We start from the raw sequence: 22,655 nt of genomic DNA, 5'->3' as shown, positions 1-22,655 counted from the left end.
AGACTTGCTGTATGATGTCTTGAGAGCCTCAGCTAAAGGCATGGCTCAGACAGTCTCTGCGCGGCGGTGGCTTTGGCTGAAACATTGGTCTGCTGACCACGCCTCTAAATCCCGCCTGGCTAGATTGCCTTTTAAAGGCAAGCTGCTCTTTGGGGTCGAGCTGGACAAAATCGTGACCGATCTCGGCACGTCTAAGGGCAAGAAATTACCAGAGGTCAGGGCTCGGGCTAGTACTCGTCCCGGTACCTCCAGAGGACGGTTGCTGGAAGCCCGTCGGTACCGCCCGGGCAAGTCGGGTTCCTCTGCCCCCTCTTCCTTCAAGAGGAATTTCTCCCCCAAGCAGCATTCCTTTCGCAGAGACCGCCGTCCCGGAGGTGCTCCCTCCGGTCCTCCCCCAGGGTCTCGTACCCAATGACGGGGCCTTGGTCCACGCCCCAGTGCAGATTGGAGGACGGCTGTCCTCGTTTCTGGGCGAGTGGACCACTATAACTTCAGACGCGTGGGTGCTGGAAGTCATCAGAGACGGCTACAAGCTAGAGTTCTGCCAACCCTTAAGAGACGGGTTTGTACTCTCTCCCTGCAAGTCTCCGGTCAAGCTGTGGCAGTGCAGCAGACCTTGGACAACCTGATCCGCCTGGGTGCGGTCGTTCCGGTGCCAAAAAAAATCAGATTGGCAAGGGACGTTACTCCATTTACTTTGTGGTTCCAAAGAAAGGAGATTCTGTCCGGCCTATCCTCGACCTCAAAGGGGTCAATCGGGCCTGGAAAGTGAGGCACTTTCGCATGGAGACTCTCCGCTCTGTTATAGCGGCAGTGAAGGCAGGAGAGTTCTTGGCTTCCTTGGACATCAAGGAAGCGTACCTGCATATTCCCATCTGGCCTCCTCTCCAACGCTTTCTGCGTTTTACATTCCTGAGACGACACTTCCAGTTCAGAGCCCTCCCTTTCGGGTTGGCTACTGCTCCGCGGACCTTTTCCAAAGTAATGGGGGTCATAGCGGCCTTCCTGCTAAAGGAAGGAGTACAAGTCCATCCTTATCTGGACGACTGGTTGATCCGAGCCCCCTCTTATGCAGAGTGCGGCAAAGCTATGGACCGGGTAGTTGCTCTTGTGAGCTCCCTGGGATGGATCATCAACTGGAAGAAGAGCCAGCTGCGCCCGACTCAGTCCCTGGAGTATCTGGGAGTTCGATTCGACACCCAAGTGGGCAGAGTGTTCCTGCCAGACAATCGGATTGTCAAGCTTCAGGCTCAGGTGGACTAGTTCCTAGTAGCCTCTCCTATTCGGGCTTGGGACTACGTGCAGCTGTTGGGCTCTATGACGGCCACGATGGAAGTAGTGCCCTGGGCCAGGGCTCATATGAGACCACTACAGCTATCTCTGCTGCTGCGCTGGACTCCGATGTCGGAGGATTATGCTGTGCGCCTTCCCGTGGACCCAGCAGTGCGCAAGGCGCTGAGCTGGTGGACGCAGACAGACAAGTTGTCTGCAGGATTGCCTCTGGTGACCCCGGAGTGGATTGTCGTCACGACAGACGCCTCTTTGATGGGCTGGGGAGCCCACTGCTTGGGAAGGACAGCGCAGGGGCTCTAGTCTCCTGCAGAGGCAAGTGGTCTATCAACCTCCTGGAACTCAGAGCCATTCGGTTGGTGTTATTGGAGTTCATCCCGGTACTGGTGTTGTAGCCTGTACGGGTCCTGTCGGACAATGCCACGGCTGTGGCCTATATCAACCGCCAGGGAGGTACCAAGAGCGCCCCTCTAGCCAAGGAGGCTATGAGTCTTTGCCAGTGGGCGGAAGCGAACCTGGAGCAGCTTTCAGCGGCCCACATTGCCGGAGTCATGAATGTCAAGGCGGACTTTCTCAGTCGCCATACCTTGGAGCCCGGAGAGTGGCAACTATCTGCTCAGGCGTTCTTGGACATCACGAAGCGCTGGGGCCAGCCGAGCCTAGATCTGATGGCGTCATCGGCCAATTGCCAAGTGCCGCGCTTTTTCAGCAGAGGACGGGACCCTCGATCCCTGGGAGTAGATGCTCTTCTCCAACAGTGGCCGACACAAGAGCTCCTCTATGTGTTCCCGCCCTGGCCCATGTTGGGCAGGGTGCTAGACCGGGTGGCAAAGCATCCCGGCAGGGTAATCCTGGTGGGTCCGGATTGGCCCAGACGTCCCTGGTATGCGGACTTGATCAGGCTCTCAGTCGACGATCCTCTGCGGCTGTCAGTGGAGCAGGGCCTGTTACATCAGGGTCCCGTGGTGATGGAGGATCCCTCTCCCTTTGGTCTTACGGCCTGGCTATTGAGCGGCAGCGTCTGAGGAAGAAGGGCTTCTCAGACAAGGTCATCGCCACTATGCTGAGAGCGAGGAAGCGCTCTACTTCTACTGCTTACGCCAGGGTTTGGCGTATCTTTGCAGCATGGTGTGAAGCAGGCTCACTTTCTCCCTTCACTGCTCCAATTTCTTCAGTGTTGGCGTTCCTGCAAGAAGGTCTGGAGAAAGGCCTGTCGCTCAGTTCCCTTAAAGTCCAGGTAGCGGCCTCTGGCTTGCTTCAGGGGCCGCCTGAAGGGTGCTTCCCTGGCTTCGCAGCCAGATGTGGTGCGCTTTCTCAAGGGAGTTAATCACCTGCGCCCTCCTCTGCACTCAGTGGTGCCTGCGTGGAATCTCAACCTGGTGCTAAGAGCATTGCAGAAGCCGCCTTTTGAACCCTTGTCGAGGGCATCTCTGAAAGACCTGACGTTGAAAGCAGTCTTTTTGGTGGCTATCACTTCAGCCAGAAGAGTTTCCGAGCTCCAGGCGCTCTCATGTCGAGAGCCTTTTCTGCAGTTCACTGAGGCAGGAGTGACTATTCGCACAGTGCCTTCCTTCCTGCCCAAGATTTTTTCTCGCTTCCATGTGAATCAGCAGCTCTGTCTCCCTTCCTTTCGTAGGGAGGACTACCCAGAGGAGTACTCTGCTCTTAAATATCTGGATGTGAGACGAGTCATCTTCAGATACTTGGAAGTGACCAATGATTTCCGGAAATCGGATCATCTGTTTGTCCTGTTTGCAGGTCCTCGTAAGGGTCTGCAGGCTGCTAAGCCTACAGTGGCAAGATGGGTCAAGGAAGCCATTGCAGCGGCTTATGTGGCCGCGGGGAAGGTGCCGCCTATCCAGCTGAAGGCTCACTCCACGAGAGCTCAGGCGGCCTCGATGGCAGAGGCCGGATCCGTCTCCTTGGAAGAGATATGCAAGGCGGCAACTTGGGCTTCGGCTCATACATTCTCCAAGCATTACCGTTTGACTGTGGCTGCACGGGCGGAGGCCCGGTTTGGAGCTTCAGTGTTGAGGTCAGGGATTTCAATGTCCCGCCCTGGGTGAGTACTGCTTCGGTACATCCCACCAGTCTATGGATTGATCAGCTTGATGATATGGAAGGTAAAATTATGTATAATCATACCTGATAATTTTCTTTCCATTAATCATAGCTGATCAATCCATAGCCCCTCCCAGATATCTGTTCTGTTTTTATTCTGGTTGCATTTCAGGTTCAAGTTTAGTCTTCAGTTATTTCAGAAAGACTTCGTGTTCAAGTTCTTTCACTTGGATTCTTCAAGAGTTGAGACGAGTTTGTGTTACAGTGAGCTGCTGCATTCCTCTCCCCTCCGTTTTACGGGGCTGGATTGAGACATAAATTCTGCCGGCACTCCCTCCCGCTTCGTGCGGCTGTAGGGCAGCTTTGTACCCCTCCCGCTTCGGCGGTGTTAGGGTCAGTCAGCTCCTCCCGCGGTTGCGGTTGCAGGATAAGCCAGATCCCCCCGCATCGGCGGGTGTGGTGTCCCTCCCCCGCTCCGCGGGGATGAGCTGGACGGATTCCCCTCCCCCACTTGTGTGGGGATGAGCTGGGTTAATTCCCCTCCCCCGTTTCGGCGGTGGTGAGCTGGGCAGAGTGTCCCTTCGTGGGTGTAATTCTCTAAGTGCTGAGTCCTGCGGATGGAGCTTTGATATCGACATACTGAGGAGTTTCCGGCAGCACATGACCACATATAGGGAGGCAAAAGTTTGCTCTCTATCTCCACCTGCTGGTAGATGGACACAACCCACCAGTCTATGGATTGATCAGCTATGATTAATGGAAAGAAAATTATCAGGTATGATTATACATAATTTTACCATATGCAAATGCCAGAAGCCTAAGAAATAAGATGGAAGAGTTAGCATATATTACACTAAATGAAAAATTAGATATCATAGGAATCTCTGAGACCTGGTGGAAGGAGGATAACCAGTGGGACACTGTCATACTGGGGTACAAATTATATCGTAGTGATAGGGTGGAGGGGGTAGCATTATATGTTAAGGAGGGCCTTGATTCAAATAGATTGAAAATTCTGTAGGAAACAAAACACATCTTGGAATCCGTGTGGATTGAAATTCCACGTGTAAAGGGGAAAAGGATAGTGATAGGAGTGTACTACCGTCCACCTGGCCAGGATGAACAGACGGATGTAGAAATGTTATCAGAAATTGGGGAGGCTAACAAACTGGGCAACACCATAATAATGGGTGATTTCAATTACCCCAATATTGACTGGGTAAATGTAACATCAGGGCATGCTAGGGAGGTAAAATTCCTTGACGAAATCAAGGGTTGCTTTATGGAGCAGCTGGTACAGGAGCCGAAAAGAGAAGGAAAAATTCTAGACCTAGTCCTTAGTGGATCACATGATCTGGTGCAGGAGGTAACGGTGATGGGGCCACTTGATAATAGTGATCATAATATGATCAGATTTTATATTAGCTTTGGAGTAAGTATACACAGGATATCCCATATGTTAGCGTTTAACTTTCAAAAAGGAGACTATGATAAAATGAGAAGAACGGTGAAAAAAAAGGTTAGAGGAGCGGCTGCGAGGGTCAAAAATTTACATCAGGTGTGGATGCTATTCAAAAATACCAGGGAGGAAGACCAAACGATAGCCATCATGGTTAAAAAATGAGGTGAAGGAAGCTATTAGAGCTAAAAGAAAATCCTTCAGAAAATGGAAGAAGGAACTGACTGAAAATAATATGAAACAGCATAAGGAATGGCAAGTCAAATGCAAAGCGCTGATAAGGAAGGCAAAGAGGGACTTTGAAAAAAAGACTGCGTTGGAGGCAAAAACACATAGTAAGAATTTTTTTAAAGTATATTAAAAGCAAGAAGCCAGCAAAATAATCAGTTGGACTGCTAGATGACCGAGGGGTAAAAGGGTTGATCAAGGAAGACAAAGCCATAGCAGAGAGATTAAATGAATTCTTTGCTTCAGTCTTCACCGAGGAAGATTTGCGAGTGATACTGGTGCCAGAAATGGTTTTCGAGGCTGACAAGTCAAAGAAACTGAATGAAATCTCTATAAACCTAGAGGATGTAATGAGGCAATTTAACAAATTGAAGAGTAACAAATCTCCTGGACCAGATTGTATTCATCCCAGAGTACTGATAGAATTGAAAAATGAACTGGCGGAACTATTGTTAGTAATATGTAAATTATGTTTAAAATCGAGCGTGGTACCAGAAGATTGGAGGGTAGCCCATGTAACTCTGGTGTTTAAAAAAGGTTCCAAGGGGGATCCGGGAAATTATAGACCAGTGAGCCTGACATCGGTGCCGGGCAAAATACTAGAGACTATTATAAAAAACAAAATTACAGAGCATATTTAAAAGCATGGATTAATGAGACAAAGCCAACATAGATTTAGGGAAAGGAAATCTTGCCTCACCAATCTACTACATTTCTTTGAAGGGGTGAACAAACATGTGGATAAAGGCGAGCCGGTTGAAATTGTGTATCTGGATGTTCAAATGGCGTTTGTCAAAGTACCTCATGAAAGACTCCAGAGGAAATTGGAGAATCATGGGATAGGAGGTAGTATCCTATTGTGGATTAAAAACTGGTTAAATGATAGAAAACATGGAGAAGGGTAGATAATGGGGTTCCTCAGGGGTCTGTGCTGGGACCACTGCTTTTTAGCATATTTATAAATGATTTAGAGTTGAGAGTAACTAGTGAGGTAATTAAATTTGCTGACGACACAAAGTTAAATCTCGAGAGGATTATGAAAAATTACAAGAGGACTTTACGAGACTGAGGGACTGGGCGATAAATGGCATATGACGTTTAATGTGAGCAAGTACGAAGTGATGTGTTTGGGAAAGAGGAACCCGAACTATAGCTACATAATGCAAGGTTCCACATTAGGAGTCACGGACCAAGAAAGGGATTTCAGCGTCGTTGTTGAGGATACGTTGAAATGCTCTGCTCAGTGTGCTGTGGCTGCTAAGAAAGCAAATAGAATGTTAAGTATTATTAGGAAAGGATTGGAAAAGAAAAGTGAGGACGTTATAATGCCTTTGTATCGGTCCATGGTGCGACCGCACCTCGACTATTGTGTTCAATTCTGGTCGCCGCATCTCAAAAAAGATATACTGGAATTAGAAAAGGTACTGAGAAGGGCAACAAAAATGATAAAGGGGATGGGACAACTTCCCTATGAGGAAAGTCTGAAGTGTCTAGGGCTGTTCAGCTTGGAGAAGAGACGGCTGAGGGGAGATATGATAGAGGTCTATAAAATAATGAGTGGAGTGGAACAGGTAGACGTGAATAGTTTTTTTACTCTTTCCAAAAATACTAGGACTAGGGGGCATGCGATGAAGATACAAAGTAGTAAATTTAATACAAATCGGAGAAAATTGTTTTTCACTCAACATGTAATTAAACTCTGGAATTCATTGCCAGAGAATGTGGTAAAAGCGGTTAGCTTAGCAGGGTTTTAAAAGGGTCTGGGCGGCTTCCTAATGGAAAAGTCCATAGACCATTATTAAATTGGGAAAATCCACTGCTTATTTCTGGGATAAGCATCATAAAATGTATTGAGCTTTTCTGGGATCCTGCCAGGTATTTGTGACCTGGACTGGCCACTGTTGGAAACAGGATGCTGGGCTTGATGGACCTTTGGTCTGTCCCACTGGGACAATACTTATGTACTTATGTAGCACCAGAAACCCCAACTTTGTCAGATTGCCCCAGCATCAAACCCATTGGAGACATTTTTACACATTGACCCAGTACCTTTGTTACATATTGAATTATAGTTCTCCAGTTTTGTTGCATTTTGACACAACTCCACAAAGCGTAAAGCAGTCCCGCACTTTAGACACGCTGAGGTGGGCATACATCCAGAGAAATGAGCTTGGTGCTCTGCAAAGTAGGCTCTGGTTATTCTAAGCTTGCATTCCCTTAAAACTGCACCATGGACAGACTTGGGTATGCCCTGAAGCAGTCTTAGCGAGGTAGGTTGATTATATGAACTGCCGAGATCTGCATTCTATTTATTCAACAGAACCCCAAAATCTTTTTGAGTGTTTAACTTTCTTTAACGCTTTCTGAAATTGAGAGACAGAAAGACACTCTTCCTTATCAACGCCCAAAAAGTCCAAAAATTTATTCCCAAATCTGGAATTACTCTCTGAGATGGAAACTAAAGAGAGCAAATACTGAGTCTGATAAAATGCAAAATAGGTCTCCAGCACGGCATAGTGCCCATTATTTCCATGATCTCTACCAAATTTTTAAGCTTCTCATCTGGATGTGTAAGATGATCTTAACAAGTAGATTCCCCTTGTCTCCCACCTTCAAAAAGCTATATTGTACTGTCCTGGTGAAAAGCTCCATTGCCTCTAATTGTCAGAAAAATACTAATCGGGATTTTGCTCCCAAAGTCAGGCCATTTCCCACCAAATGGCTATCATTGAATTTAACAGGACACTATGTCTGAACTCTAGTGGTATATAGCCCCAGCCTGCGCACAGAGCATATAATTAAGGTAACAAGGGGAAAATATGCTTGTTCCAACAATAAAGGTGTGCAATCCTGACTCTCCAGGAGCAAATTACGTAAGTGGTGGTATAGCAGAGTCACCAGGTTATATATTTTTTTAGAACCACCAAACCCAGGCCCTCCTGTTGCTAGTTATGATACAAACTTCCAACTTTAACTTAGATTCGTTCCTGCCCTCCCCTCCCTCACACCACCAAAATCTAATCAGTTCCATCTTTAAAGAAGCAGATCTTTTTTCTCAAGAGTTCAGGGGCAACAGTGGTAAGACGTTGAGCCATTTTTAAAACTATCATTCAAAATCCTACTACTCAACAACAGTGGAGGATAACCATTAATTTTCGTCACCTCAAGTAACTCCTATATACTAATAGAATATAAATGTGAAGTGTCCGAAGGGAGATGGGTTCCCAAATAGCAAAATGTTACTTCTGCTCATTTAATTGGAAAGGGGCCTCTCCAACCTTCTTGAACACTGTCATCCATCACCATAGTCTCCAATTTAACAAAATTTAACTTTAAGCCTGAAAAATTCCCAAACCCCCTGAAACTCTTCATGAGATTTCTCACTGATACGGATTAGAAGGCCCACCCGCCAATGCAGCCTACTTAAAAGTAACATAACATATTAAGTGACGGTAGATAAAGACCTGACTGGTCCATCCAGTCTGCCCAATAATCGCACTCATTATCAATTCATGACTAAATCAACAATGAACGTGATATTATATACTTGATTATGGTCTTTCTTTGGTGTTTCTGGGACACAGATCATAGGAGTCTGTCCTGTGAATCAGTAGAGATACCCTTAATATCTGGATTAGAATCAATTTTCCAAGGCAATGGATCTAGCAAGAGTACAAAAAATAAAGGAGAGAGAGAGAGAGAGATCACCCCTGCCTAGTTCTGTGGTGGATCTTATTTATGATAGATCTCATACAATTTTCTCAAGGGGATACTATCATTTTTGGAATCAGATGAAAATACATTTTCTAGCTGTGAATAAAATCTAATCCTTTGGATCTGTTAACTTTCTCTTTTTCATATCAGGTTGTAATGTGCTGGAACTCCCTCCCCTCTTTCTATTAGCTGGATAAATGATTATAAACCATTTAGGAGATCAGTAAAAACTGTTCTATTTCTGGAAACACCTACTAAACTATAGTTTTTTATTTCATGAATTGTTGGTTTCTAATGAGACTTATTTACTTTTTTCTTATTGATTTTACTTATTTTTATTGTAAATGTCCTGGATTGTTCCAGCTTCTTTTCAATTTGTTATCCACATAGAACTGAATAAGTCATCTGCAGGTTACAAGAACTGAGATGTAATGTAATATATAAATTAACAAGATTTATTCTGACTCATTTAATAAATCTTGTTAATTTATATATTACATTACATCTCAGTTCTTGTAACCTGCAGATGACTTATTCAGTTCTATGTGGATAACAAATTGAAAAGAAGCTGGAACAATCCAGGACATTTACAATAAAAATAAGTAAAATCAATAAGAAAAAAGTAAATAAGTCTCATTAGAAACCAACAATTCATGAAATAAAAAACTATAGTTTAGTAGGTGTTTCCAGAAATAGAACAGTTTTTACTGATCTCCTAAATGGTTTATAATCATTTATCCAGCTAATAGAAAGAGGGGAGGGAAGTTCCAGCACATTACAACCTGATATGAAAAAGAGAAAGTTAACAGATCCAAAGGATTAGATTTTATTCACAGCTAGAAAATGTATTTTCATCTGATTCCAAAAATGATAGTATCCCCTTGAGAAAATTGTATGAGATCTATCATATAAGGCAGAACCACCTCATATATATATTTTTAAATGCCATCGTACATAATTAAAATTTTACCCTGCCTTCTACTGGAAGCCAGTGCAAGCGTATAAAGTACAGAGTTACCTGATCAGATTTTTGATCTGAGAATGAGTCTGACCGCTGTGTTCTGAATTGTTTGTAATTTTTTAAAGAGCATTTTTAAACAACCTGCATAAATACAACTACTATAATCTAATTGTAGCGTAGTTATGGGGGATCACGGGGGCCTGGACCCCCCCTGGGTTGGCTGGTGGGTGACCTCAACCTCCGCCAGCTGAAGCATTTACCTGTCCCGCACGTGGTCTGGCACTTTCCTCCTCTCCTGTTTCCAGTCGCACCGTGCATGCTCTCGTTTTAATGAAACAAGCATGCAGTGCATGGCGCACTGAAAACAGGAGAGGAAGCAAGTGCGAGACCAGCACGGGACAGATATACGCTTCAGCTGGCGGAGGTTGGGGACCCCCACTAGCAAAGGTACCTTGTGGCGAGGGGGTGGGGGTCAGAAGCAGTGGGGGAGGGTGGCATCTGGGGGAGGGAAGCAGGCTAAAATGTGCCCCCCCCCCCCCCCCCCCCCCGCCGAGGTATGGCTATGCCCCTGGCTCCCAATCTGTCTGTGACACAAAGAAGTACTGCATCAAGTGTTAGGTAAATTTCTTTGGCCAGGTGAAAAAAAATAGCAAGCATTCTTTTGCAGCTCTTGATGTCTCTTAGAAATAAGGGGGCTTGTGGCTATCTGATAAGTTCTACAATATCACTTTAAGGCTGCAGCATTTAAGCAACTAGTTAAGAGGAACTTCCTGTTATTCCCCAGTTAAGTTGGAGCATCAGTTGGTAGTCCATTTCAGCTTAAGTCAAGCATTATATCTTGGTTAGACAAGTGAGAAACATGGCAATGATATAATTGATCCTTAACTGTCTTGTCTTTCTGTATTATTTAGATTGTAAGCTCTTTTGAGCAGGGACTGTCTCTTTGTGTCAGGTATTCAGTGCTGCGTGCGTCTTTTTATGACTATTACCAGAAATGTAGAAAATAACTTATTTTAGCCTTCATCAGTCTTAAATCTGTTGTCTGAGACTTTTCAAGAGCATAACAGAGAATATTTTTCAGGTATTCTATTCAGAGTTTACAATTGGGAAATAGGTGTACCATGGTAATGAAGATGTTGGAGGAATGCCTTCATTTGGAGGACTCTTGAGAATTTTACAGGTTGTTTTTATAGATACAGGAGGGGTTGGAATGCTTCCATAACAATATATGGTGTTGCAATCTGGAGCAGGAAATTACCCTGAACCAAGTTTGTGATAATTTACGTAAGATCGAGATTGTCTCAGTGTGCTTTTGTTGCAGGTACACAAGATAAGCTCCTCTTAAGTGTCTGTGTGGGTCTGCAGTGTACTTTTTGTGCTGGGATTCCACAAGATGCAGTGTGTCCTAAGTGTAACAAAGAGGCTGCCTCTTTAGAGCATGTTTTTCTTTTGTTTTTTAGACTTTACACAATATTAAAACATTTTGGAGTGATGTGTTGACTGTAATGAAAGTGGTTAAAAAAGTGTATTTGCCACATAATACACTTTTCCTTATTTCTATTTTTTGAATTTGATGTAGGAGAGAGTGTGCGTTGTCTATTATTGTTTTTCTTTCCCTTTTTCTGAGTGTTGTTATGGAAGTGATGGCAGGAAGGAAGCACCAGTGCTCACCAGGGTTTGTTCTTTTTGACAATTTTTCAAGAGTTCTTTCTGTCCAGAAGGGGTTTGGACTTTTCCTCCAGCTGGCCTTTCTCATAGTACCCATTAATTGATCTTGTATGTGCTGATAAAAGAGGTGACGTGTGGGATCACCCCAGCAAAATCAATGGAAAATACTCAAGCTTATATAGGAGGACTTTGGGGGGGGGGGGGGGGGAGGATTTTGTTTTGTTTTGTTTTTTGTTTAGTTCAGTGTGTGAATGGGATTAAACCATAAAAATATTCTCTGTGGAATTCTGTGTGCTGGTGTACAGAAGAAATCACTGTGTATAAGCTGCTTGTTGACTTCTAATGACGAGTCAATAGAGATTTTAAAAAATATATAACTTTGCTGCTTTGTCTAGAAAATCTGTGCCCAGCCTTTAAACAAGCTACCCTGAGTTTATGTAAGTACATAAATGTTGCCATACTGGGACAGACTAAAGGTCCATCAAGCCCAGCATCCAACAGTGGCCAATCCAGGTTATAAGTAGCTGGCAAGATCCCAAAACAGTACAATACATTTTATGCTGCTTATCCTAGAAATAAGCAGTGTTTTTTCCCCAAGTCCATCTTATTGGCTTATAGTCTTTTCTTTTAATAAGCTATCCAAACCTTTTTTTTTAAACCCCACTAAGCTAGCTGCTTTTACCACATTCTCTAGCAATGAATTCCAGAGTTTAATTACACATTGAGAGAAGAAATATTTTCTCCAATTTGTTTTAAATTTACTGCTTTGTAGCTTTATTGCATGCCCCCTAGTCCTAGTATTTTTGAAAAGAGTAAACAAGCAATTCACGTCTACCATAGACCCCTATCATATGTCCCCTCTGCTGTCTTTTCTCCAAGCTTCAGAGCCCTAGCCTCTTTAAGCTTTCCTCATAAGAAGTCGTCCCATCCCTTTTTATCATTTTCATCACCCTTCTCTGTACCATTTCTAATTCCACTATATTTTTTTTGAGATACGATGACCAGAATTGCACACAGTATTCGAGCTGCGGTCTCACCATGGAGCAATATAAAGGCATTCTCCGAGGACAAGCAGGCTGCTTGTTCTCACTGATGGGTGACGTCCACGGCAGCCCCTCCAATCAGAACACTTTCCTAGCAAAGGCCTTTGCTAGTCCTCTTGCGCCGATGCGCACCGCGTATGCGCGGCCGTCTTCCCGCCCGAATCGGCTCGTGTTCGTCAGTCTTCTTTTGTCCGCGCTCGGTACGGTCGTGTTACGCCGTTCGCGCCCCTTAAGTTGACCTCGCGCGTCTTTTTTGGACTTTTCGCATATTAAAAAAAAAAGGGAAAAAGGATTTCGGAAGAAGGCCTTTTCGGTCTTTTCCCCCTTCCTGTATTTCCAGTTTTTGCCCCGTTAAGTTTCTTTTCTTTTTCAGGGTAGGCCCTTTTGAGGCCTCGGGTCAAATTTTTTCTCCCCCTCTTTTTGGTGCCTTACCGCAATTACGAGTTTTGATTTCGCCGGTGTGATTTTTCCGCCCATGTCATCGAAGTCTCCCAGCGGCTTCAAGAAGTGCACCCAGTGCGCCCGGGTAATCTCGCTCACTGACATACACGCGTCGTGTCTTCAGTGTCTGGGGGCTGGGCACCGCTCACAGGCCTGTAGTCTCTGCGCCCTTTTACAGAAAAGGACTCAGGTAGCGAGATTGGCCCAGTGGAACGTTTTGTTCTCGGGCTCATCGTCGGCATCGGCACCGGGAGTATCGAGTGCGTCGACGTCGACAGCGTCAAGACCTCCGTCCTCGGCCGCGACTGCATCGAGGCATCGACCCTCTGCATCGGGGCCGAGACATCGGAAGGCTGCGTCGGCGTCGGTGGTACCGGGACCTCCACTTCTGCAGATGTCGTCGGACGGTGGTGCTTCGACTGGAGTGCAGGTGAGGGCTGTCCATTCCCCTGCTGGTGGCGGTGAGCCTTCGGGTGGGTCTCCCCCTACCCTGAGGGCTCCTGCGGTACAGCCCCCCCGAGACTGACCTTCTTCGGCCTCGGCCCCGAGGAAGCAACGGCTGGATTCTACGTCCTCCTCGTCGGTACCGGGAAGCTCCGGTGACATGCTTCGTTTGAAAAAGTCAAAGAAGCATCGACACCGGTCTCCATCCCATATCGGTACCGAGAGCTCCGGGTCGCCGAGGGAGTCGGCACCCAGTAGGCATCGGCACCGAGAGGACCACTCACCCTCTGTTCAGGAGGTGTCGATGCGCTCCACTTTGGACAGCCCGGAACAGCCTCCAAGCCCAGAACAGACTGACATTGACACCTGCATCGGCTTCCATGTCTTTCTCCACAGCCACTCTGCACTCTGGTCTCCGGGCCGTTCTCCCAGAGATCCTGGGAGAGCTGTTGCGCCCTTCCCCTCCGGTACCGGGGGTGCTTGCGCCTCCGTTACCGTCGAGTGAGGCGCCGGCTGGTCCCTTGCCCGGGGTGAGGTCTCCGACATCGGTGCCGCTTGCGGTACCGACTGCGGTCGCCTCCCAGGAAGGCTCCCCGACGACGTCGGTGGAGGGAGCTTCGCCGGCGCGGGCGAGGGAGTCTACCTCTCGACGCCCACACCGTGGCCGTGGTTCCACGGAGTCGAGCCGGGCACGGCTTCAGACACAGGTCCGTGAACTTGTGTCTGATACCGATGGTGAGGCCTCGTGGGAGGAGGAAGAGGACATCAGATATTTCTCTGACGAGGAGTCTGATGGCCTTCCTTCGGATCCCACTCCCTCCCCTGAAAGGCAGCTTTCTCCTCCCGAGAGTCTGTCTTTTGCGGCCTTTGTCCGGGAGATGTCTACGGCCATCCCCTTCCCGGTGGTTGTGGAGGACGAGCCCAGGGCTGAAATGTTTGAGCTCCTGGACTATCCTTCTCCACCTAAGGAAGCGTCCACAGTACCTATGCATCATGTCCTAAAAAAGACATTGCTGGCGAACTGGACCAAGCCATTAAGTAATCCCCACATTCCCAAGAAGATCGAGTCCCAGTACTGGATCCATGGGGACCCAGAGCTGATGCGCACTCAGTTGCCTCACGACTCTGGAGTTGTGGATTTGGCCCTGAAGAAGGCTAAGAGTTCTAGGGAGCATGCTTCGGCGCCCCCGGGCAAGGACTCTAGAACCTTAGACTCCTTTGGGAGGAAGGCCTACCATTCTTCTATGCTCGTGGCCAAAATCCAGCCTTACAAACTCTACACGAGCATACACATGCGGAACAATGAGCGGCAGTTGGCAGGCTTGGTGGACAAGCTCCCCCCTGAGCAAGCCAAGCCATTTCAGGAGGTGGTCAGGCAGCTGAAGGCGTGCAGACAATTCCTGGCCAGAGGGGTGTATGACACTTTTGATGTTGCGTCCAGGGCCGCTGCTCAAGGTGTGGTGATGCGCAGACTCTCATGGCTGCATGCCTCCGACCTGAAGAATAGGATCCAGCAGCGGATTGCGGACTCGCCTTGCCGTGCGGATAATATTTTTGGAGAGAAAGTCGAACAGGTGGTAGAGCAGCTCCACCAGCGGGATACCGCTTTCGACAAGTTCTCCCGCCGGCAGCCTTCAGCTTCTACCTCTACAGGTAGACGATTTTTGGGGGGAAGGAAGACTGTTCCCTACTCTTCTGGTAAGCGTAGGTACAATCCTCCTTCTCGACAGCCTGCGGCCCAGGCTAAGCCCCAGCGCGCTCGCTCTCATCAGCAGCATGCGCCTCAGCAAGGCCCCTCGGCTCCCCAGCAGAAGCAAGGGACGAGCTTTTGACTGGCTCCAGCAGAGCATAGCCGACATCCAAGTGTCAGTGCCGGGCGACCTGCCGGTTGGAAGGAGGTTGAAAGTTTTTCACCAAAGGTGGCCTCTCATAACCTCCGATCAGTGGGTTCTCCAAATAGTCCGGCAAGGATACACCCTCAATTTGGCCTCAAAACCTCCAAATTGCCCACCGGGAGCTCAGTCTTACAGCTTCCAACACAAGCAGGTACTTGCAGAGGAACTCTCCGCCCTTCTCAGCGCCAATGCGGTCGAGCCTGTGCCATCCGGGCAGGAAGGGCTGGGATTCTATTCCAGGTACTTCCTTGTGGAAAAGAAAACAGGGGGGATGCGTCCCATCCTAGACCTAAGGGCCCTGAACAAATATCTGGTGAAAGAAAAGTTCAGGATGCTTTCCCTGGGCACCCTTCTCCCCATGATTCAGGAAAACGATTGGCTATGCTCTCTGGACTTGAAGGACGCCTACACACACATCCCGATACTGCCAGCTCACAGACAGTATCTGCGATTTCAGCTGGGCACACGTCACTTCCAGTACTGTGTGCTACCCTTTGGGCTCGCCTCTGCGCCCAGAGTGTTCACGAAGTGCTTGGCTGTAGTAGTGGCGGCACTTCGCAGGCTGGGGGTACACGTGTTCCCATATCTCGACAATTGGCTGGTGAAGTACACATCCGAGGCAGGAGCTCTACAGTCCATGCAGATGACTATTCGACTCCTGGAGCTACTGGGATTTGTGACAAATTATCCAAATTCCCATCTTCTCCCAGTGCAGAAACTCGAATTTATAGGAGCTCTGCTGGATTCTCGGATGGCTCGTGCCTATCTCCCAGAGGCGAGAGCCAACAACTTGTTGTCCCTCGTCTCGCGGGTGCGAGCGTCCCAGCAGATCACAGCTCGGCAGATGTTGAGATTGCTGGGCCACATGGCCTCCACAGTTCATGTGACTCCCATGGCCCGCCTTCACATGAGATCTGCTCAATGGACCCTAGCTTCCCAGTGGTTTCAGGCTGCTGGGGATCTAGAAGACGTGATCCACCTGTCCACGAGTTTTCTCAAATCCCTTTATTGGTGGACGATTTGGTCCAATTTGACTCTGGGACGTCCTTTCCAAATTCCTCAGCCACAAAAAGTGCTGACTACGGATGCGTCTCTCCTGGGGTGGGGAGCTCATGTCGATGGGCTTCACACCCAGGGAAGCTGGTCCCTCCAGGAACGCGATCTGCAGATCAATCTCCTGGAGTTACGAGCGGTCTGGAACGCTCTGAAGGCTTTCAGAGATCGGCTGTCCCACCAAATTATCCAAATTCAGACAGACAACCAGGTTGCCATGTATTACATCAACAAGCAGGGGGGCACCGGATCTCGCCCCCTGTGTCAGGAAGCCGTCAGCATGTGGCTCTGGGCTCGCCGTCACGGCATGGTGCTCCAAGCCACATATCTGGCAGGCGTAAACAACAGTCTGGCCGACAGGTTGAGCAGGATTATGCAACCTCACGAGTGGTCGCTCAATTCCCGTGTAGTGCGCCAGATCTTCCAGGTGTGGGGCACCCCCTTGGTAGATCTCTTCGCATCTCGAGCCAACCACAAAGTCCCTCAGTTCTGTTCCAGGCTTCAGGCCCACGGCAGACTGGCGTCGGATGCCTTCCTCCTGGACTGGGGGGAAGGTCTGCTGTATGCTTATCCTCCCATACCTCTGGTGGGGAAGACTTTGTTGAAACTCAAGCAAGACCGAGGCACCATGATTCTGATTGCTCCTTTTTGGCCGCGTCAGATCTGGTTCCCTCTTCTTCTGGAGTTGTCCTCCGAAGAACCGTGGAGATTGGAGTGTTTTCCGACCCTCATCACACAGGACGAAGGGGCGCTTCTGCATCCCAACCTCCGGTCTCTGGCTCTCACGGCCTGGATGTTGAGAGCGTAGACTTTGCCTCTTTGGGTCTGTCAGAGGGTGTCTCCCGCATCTTGCTTGCTTCCAGGAAAGATTCCACTAAGAGGAGTTACTTCTTTCTATGGAGGAGGTTTGCCGTCTGGTGTGACAGCAAGGCCCTAGATCCTCGCTCTTGTCCTACACAGACCCTGCTTGAATACCTTCTGCACTTGTCTGAGTCTGGTCTCAAGACCAACTCTGTAAGGGTTCACCTTAGTGCAATCAGTGCATACCATTACCGTGTGGAAGGTAAGCCGATCTCAGGACAGCCTTTAGTTGTTCGCTTCATGAGAGGTTTGCTTTTGTCAAAGCCCCCTGTCAAGCCTCCTACAGTGTCATGGGATCTCAATGTCGTTCTCACCCAGCTGATGAAACCTCCTTTTGAGCCACTGAACTCCTGCCATCTGAAGTACTTGACCTGGAAGGTCATTTTCTTGGTGGCAGTTACTTCAGCTCGTAGAGTCAGTGAGCTTCAGGCCCTGGTAGCCCAGGCCCCTTACACCAAATTTCATCATAACAGAGTAGTCCTCCGCACTCACCCTAAGTTCTTGCCAAAGGTTGTGTCGGAGTTCCATCTGAACCAGTCAATTGTCTTGCCAACATTCTTTCCCCGTCCTCATTCCTGCCCTGCTGAACGTCAGCTGCACACATTGGACTGCAAGAGAGCATTGGCCTTCTACCTGGAGCGGACACAGCCCAACAGACAGTCCGCCCAATTGTTTGTTTCTTTTGATCCCAACAGGAGGGGAGTGGCTGTGGGGAAACGCACCATATCCAATTGGCTAGCAGATTGCATTTCCTTCACTTACGCCCAGGCTGGGCTGGCTCTTGAGGGTCATGTCACGGCTCATAATGTTAGAGCCATGGCAGCGTCGGCAGCCCACTTGAAGTCAGCCACTATTGAAGAGATTTGCAAAGCTGCGACGTGGTCATCTGTCCACACATTCACATCTCATTACTGCCTGCAGCAGGATACCCGACGCGACAGTCGGTTCGGGCAGTCAGTGCTTCAGAATCTGTTCGGGGTTTAGAATCCAACTCAACCCCCCGAGGCCCATGTTTATTCTGTTCCAGGCTGCACTCTCAGTTAGTTGGATAAATTGTTAGGTCAATCTCAGTTATGTCCTCGCCGTTGCGAGGCCCAATTGACCATGGTGTGTTGTTTTGAGTGAGCCTGGGGGCTAGGGATACCCCATCATTGAGAACAAGCAGCCTGCTTGTCCTCGGAGAAAGCGAATGCTACATACCTGTAGAAGGTATTTTCCGAGGACAGCAGGCTGATTGTTCTCACAGACCCGCCCGCCTCCCCTTTGGAGTTGTGTCTTCCCTTGCCTTTGTTTTGCTACATATGGGACTGACGAACACGAGCCGGTTCGGGCGGGAAGATGGCCGCGCATGCGCGGTGCGCATCGGCGCGCAAGGACTAGCAAAGGCCTTTGCTAGGAAAGTGTTCCGATTGGAGGGGCTGCCGTGGACGTCACCCATCAGTGAGAACAATCAGCCCGCTGTCCTCGGAGAATACCTTCTACAGGTATGTAGCATTCGCTTTATAACGTCCTCATTTTTGTTTTCCATTCCTTTCCTAATAATACCTAACATTCTATCTACTTTCTTAGCCACTGCCGCACAGTGAGCAGTGGATTTCAATGTATCATCACCAATGACACCTAGATCCCTTTCCTGGTTGGTGACTCCTAATCTGGAACCTTACATCACGTAACTATAGTTCGGGTTCCTCGTTACCACATGCATCACTTTGCACTTGCTCACATTAAACTTCGTCTGTCATTTGGCAATTAAAATTCAATGCGAAGAAATGCAAAGTGATGCACTTAGGGAGTAAAAATCCACGGTGAGAGTCTGATAGGTACAGACGGGGAGAGAGATCTTGGGGTGATAGTATCTGAGGACCTGAAGGCGATGAAACAGTGTGACAAGGCGGTGGCCATAGCTAGAAGATTGCTAGGCTGTCTAGAGAGAGGTGTGACCAACAGAAGAAAAGAGGTTTTAATACCCCTGTATAAGACATTGGTGAGGCCCCACCTGGAGTATTGTGTTCAGTTTTGGAGGCCATATCTTGTGAAGGATGTGAAAAAAATGGAAGGGGTGCAAAGAAAAGCTACGAGAATGGTATGGGATTTGCGTTACAAGACGTATGAGGAGAGACTTGTATACCCTGGAGGAAAGGAGAAACTTGTATGAGACCTGAACATGTATACCCTGGAGGAAAGGAGAAACAGGGGTGATATGATACAGACGTTCAAATATTTGAAAGGTATTAATCTGCAAACGAACCTTTTCCGGCGAGGGGAAGGTGGTAGAACTAGAGGACATGAAATGAGATTGAAGGGGGGCAGACTCAAGAAAAATGTCAAGAAGTATTTTTTCACGGAGAGAGTGGTGGATGCTTGGAATGCCCTCCCGCGGGAGGTGGTGGAGAGGAAAACAGTAACGGAATTCAAACATGCATGGGATAAACATAAAGGAATCCTCCTCAGAAGGAAGGGATCCCCAGAAGCTTAGCCGGCGGTGGGAGGCAGGGCTGGTGGTTGGGAAGTGGGGATAGTGCTGGGCAGACTTATACAGTCTGTGCCAGAGCCAGTGGCGGGGCGGGTGGTTGGGAGGTGGGGATAGTGCTGGGCAGACTTATACGGTCTGTGCCCTGAAAAAGACAGGTACAAATCAAGGTAAGGTATACACAAAAAATGACACATGTGAGTTTATCTTGTTGGGCAGACTGGGTGGACCGTGCAGGTCTTTTTCTGCCGTCATCTACTATGTTACTATTTGGATACCCAGTCTCGTAAGGTCATCTTCTAATTTTTCACGATCCTTTTGCGATTTAACAACTTTGAATAACTTTTGTGTTATCACTAGTTACTCCTATCTCTAGATCATTTATAAATACATTTAAAAAAACAGCAGTCCCATCACAGACGCCTGGGGAACCCCACTATCTATCCTTTTCCATTGAGAATAATGACCATTTAACCCTACTCTCTGTTTTCTGTCTTTTAACCTGTTTTTCATCCACAATAGGACACTACCTCCTTTCCCATTACTCTCCAATTTCCTCTGGAATCTTTCATGAGTTACTTTGTCAAATGCCTTCTGAAAATCCAGATACACAATATCAACCATCTCACCTTTATCCACATGATTGTTTACCGCTTCAAAGAAATGTAGTAGATTGGTGAGGCAAGATTTCCCTTTACTAAATCCATGTTGGCTTTGTCTCATTAATCCATGCTTTTGAATATGCTCTGTAATTTTCTTCTTATAATAGTCTCAACCGTTTTGCCTGGCACTGACTTCAGGCTCAAGGTCTATAATTTTCCAGATCACCTCTGGAACCTTTTTAAAAAATCGACGTTACATTGGCCACCCTCCAATCTTCCAGTACCATGCTTTGTTTTAAAAATAAATTACATATTACTAACAATAGTTCTACAAGTTCATTTTTCAATTGTCAGTACTCTGGGATGAATACCATCCGGTCCAGGAGATTTGCTACTCTTCAGTTTGTCAAATTGCGCCATTACATCTTCCAGGTTGATAGGGATTTCATTCAGGTTCTGTGACTCATCAGCTTTGAATATGATTTCTGGCACCGGTATCTCTCCCAAATCTTCCTCAGTGAAGACTGAAGCAAAGAATTCATTTAATCTCTCCGCTATGGCTTTGTCTTCCTTGAGTGCCCCTTTTATCCCTCAGTCATCTAGCGGTCCAACTGATTCTTTGCCGCCATCTTGATTTTAATATGCCTAAAAAAGTTTTTACTATGTGTTTTTGCCTCCAACGCAGTCTTTTTTTTTTTTTTCAAAGTCCCTCTTTGCCTTCCTTACCAGCACTTTGCATTTGACTTGCTGTTCCTTATTATTTTCAGTTGAATCCTTCTTCCATTTTCTGAAGGATTTTCTTTACGTCTAATATCTTCCATCACCTCACTTTTTAACCATGCTGGCTGTCGCTTGGCCTTCCTTCCTCCTTTTTTAATACGTGGAATATAACTGGCCTGGGCTTCCAGGATGGTATTTTTGAACAGCATCCATGCCTGATATAAATTTTTAACCTTCGCAGCTGCTTCTCTGAAGTTTTTTTTACACTGTTCTTCTCATGTAGAGTGCCTTCCAAACACCGCTATCTATAAAGTAGAAACACAGTACCACTTCATACTAATGCTCCTTTCATATTTTTACTTCACAGCACCAAATATTCTAAGAGTATCGAGGAAATGCTGATTCTTTTTGCCACCACAGCTTATCGTGTTGGACTGAAAGTTCCTCCCAATGAAGCAGATCCTCGTGTTCCTCTGATGTCCTGGAGCACCTGTGCTTTCACCATTCAATCTATAGGTAGGTAATATAAATGAGATGTTTTCAAATGAAATGCTTCTTTGCTTTAGAGTGTTCTCAAATTTGTGTGTTTTGTTTGTTGAATACAGCTCTGATAGAGAAATTATAAACTTGACATCCTATTCTTTAAAAGGCAAGTTCATTCATTCAAGGGATGTTTGTCCATTTTCAGTGCCCTGTTTAAATATGCAGTGATTGACACATAGCATACAGTGTTATGTTTTGTCTGTTAGCAACACAGAGTGGAGAAATGTCACGTAATTATACAGGGGTTCTTTTACTAAGCCGCGGTAAAAAGTGGCCTGCGGTAGTGTAGGTGTGGGTTTTAGGCGTGCGTAGAATTATTTTTCAGCGCGCCTGTTAAAACCTTCTCCCCCCCCCCCCCCCCCCAAATGGACATGCGGCAAAATCAAAATTGCCGTGCGTCCATTTTGGGTCTCTAATCTTACCGCCAGCCATAGACCTAGTTGTAAAGAATTTGTGCTGTAATGACCTATATGTGTCAGATGCCACTTGGCGCGCGTCCGCTATGCGTGCCAGAAAATAAAAAAGATTTTTCAGACGCATGTAGCGGACGCGCACCAAAATTGAAATTACCGCAAGAACCACGCGGTAGTCGGGCGGTAAGGTCATTTTGGCATGCGTTGGGCGCGCGTGGACACTTAAGCGGCTTAGTAAAAGGGGCCCACAAATAGGTAGCAGAAGGAGGCAGCAGGGCAGATAACAAGGAAAACACAGTTGGAGTGATGTACAGAGGTCATTTTTGTTCATTTTGTGATTGGCCTTTCCAGTTAGTGAAATTAGGGATCGCAGTGCATTAGAAATTTTTGAACTATAGGTTTGAAGAATTGAGCACCTATAAGTGGTCTCTATCACCCAGTCAAGCATGAGATAAAGACTGATTGGATGTCTACGTTTCTCTATGAGGCAGAGTTGGATGTGAAAGCTGCATCTGATACATAGGTGGCATCAGTATCATTGATCACACTCAACACTGAGTGTTGATAGGACCCTTATCAGGGATGGTGGTCATCTGATCACCTTCCAAGGCCTCATCCTCATTAGCGTCAAGGGATAAAAATGCTGGATGCCAGGTAGACTTTGACATTGACCCCCCCCCCCCCCCCCCCCCCTTGAAGCACATCTTTTTTTTTTTTACAATTTTTTTATTAATGAATAATTGCATAACACAAATGACAACCAAATTCTGTAGCTCCAATACACCTTAG

At 47.1% G+C, this 22,655-nt stretch overlaps 1 protein-coding gene across 1 annotated transcript in view; it reads left to right on the top strand.

Annotated features, from left to right (window-relative positions):
* UBR1 (ubiquitin protein ligase E3 component n-recognin 1) overlaps positions 1 to 22,655 on the top strand; it is a 718,041-nt gene that overhangs the window by 499,095 nt on the left and 196,291 nt on the right. The window contains exon 36 of the mRNA XM_030215524.1: positions 21,278 to 21,426. Within this exon, the coding sequence (XP_030071384.1) occupies positions 21,278 to 21,426 (149 nt within the window). The remainder of the gene's footprint in view (positions 1 to 21,277; positions 21,427 to 22,655) is intronic.

The sequence above is a fragment of the Microcaecilia unicolor genome, chromosome 9 (genome assembly GCF_901765095.1).
Source record: "Microcaecilia unicolor chromosome 9, aMicUni1.1, whole genome shotgun sequence".
NCBI lineage: Eukaryota > Metazoa > Chordata > Amphibia > Gymnophiona > Siphonopidae > Microcaecilia > Microcaecilia unicolor.
This window is presented reverse-complemented; position numbering and strand designations above follow the sequence as displayed.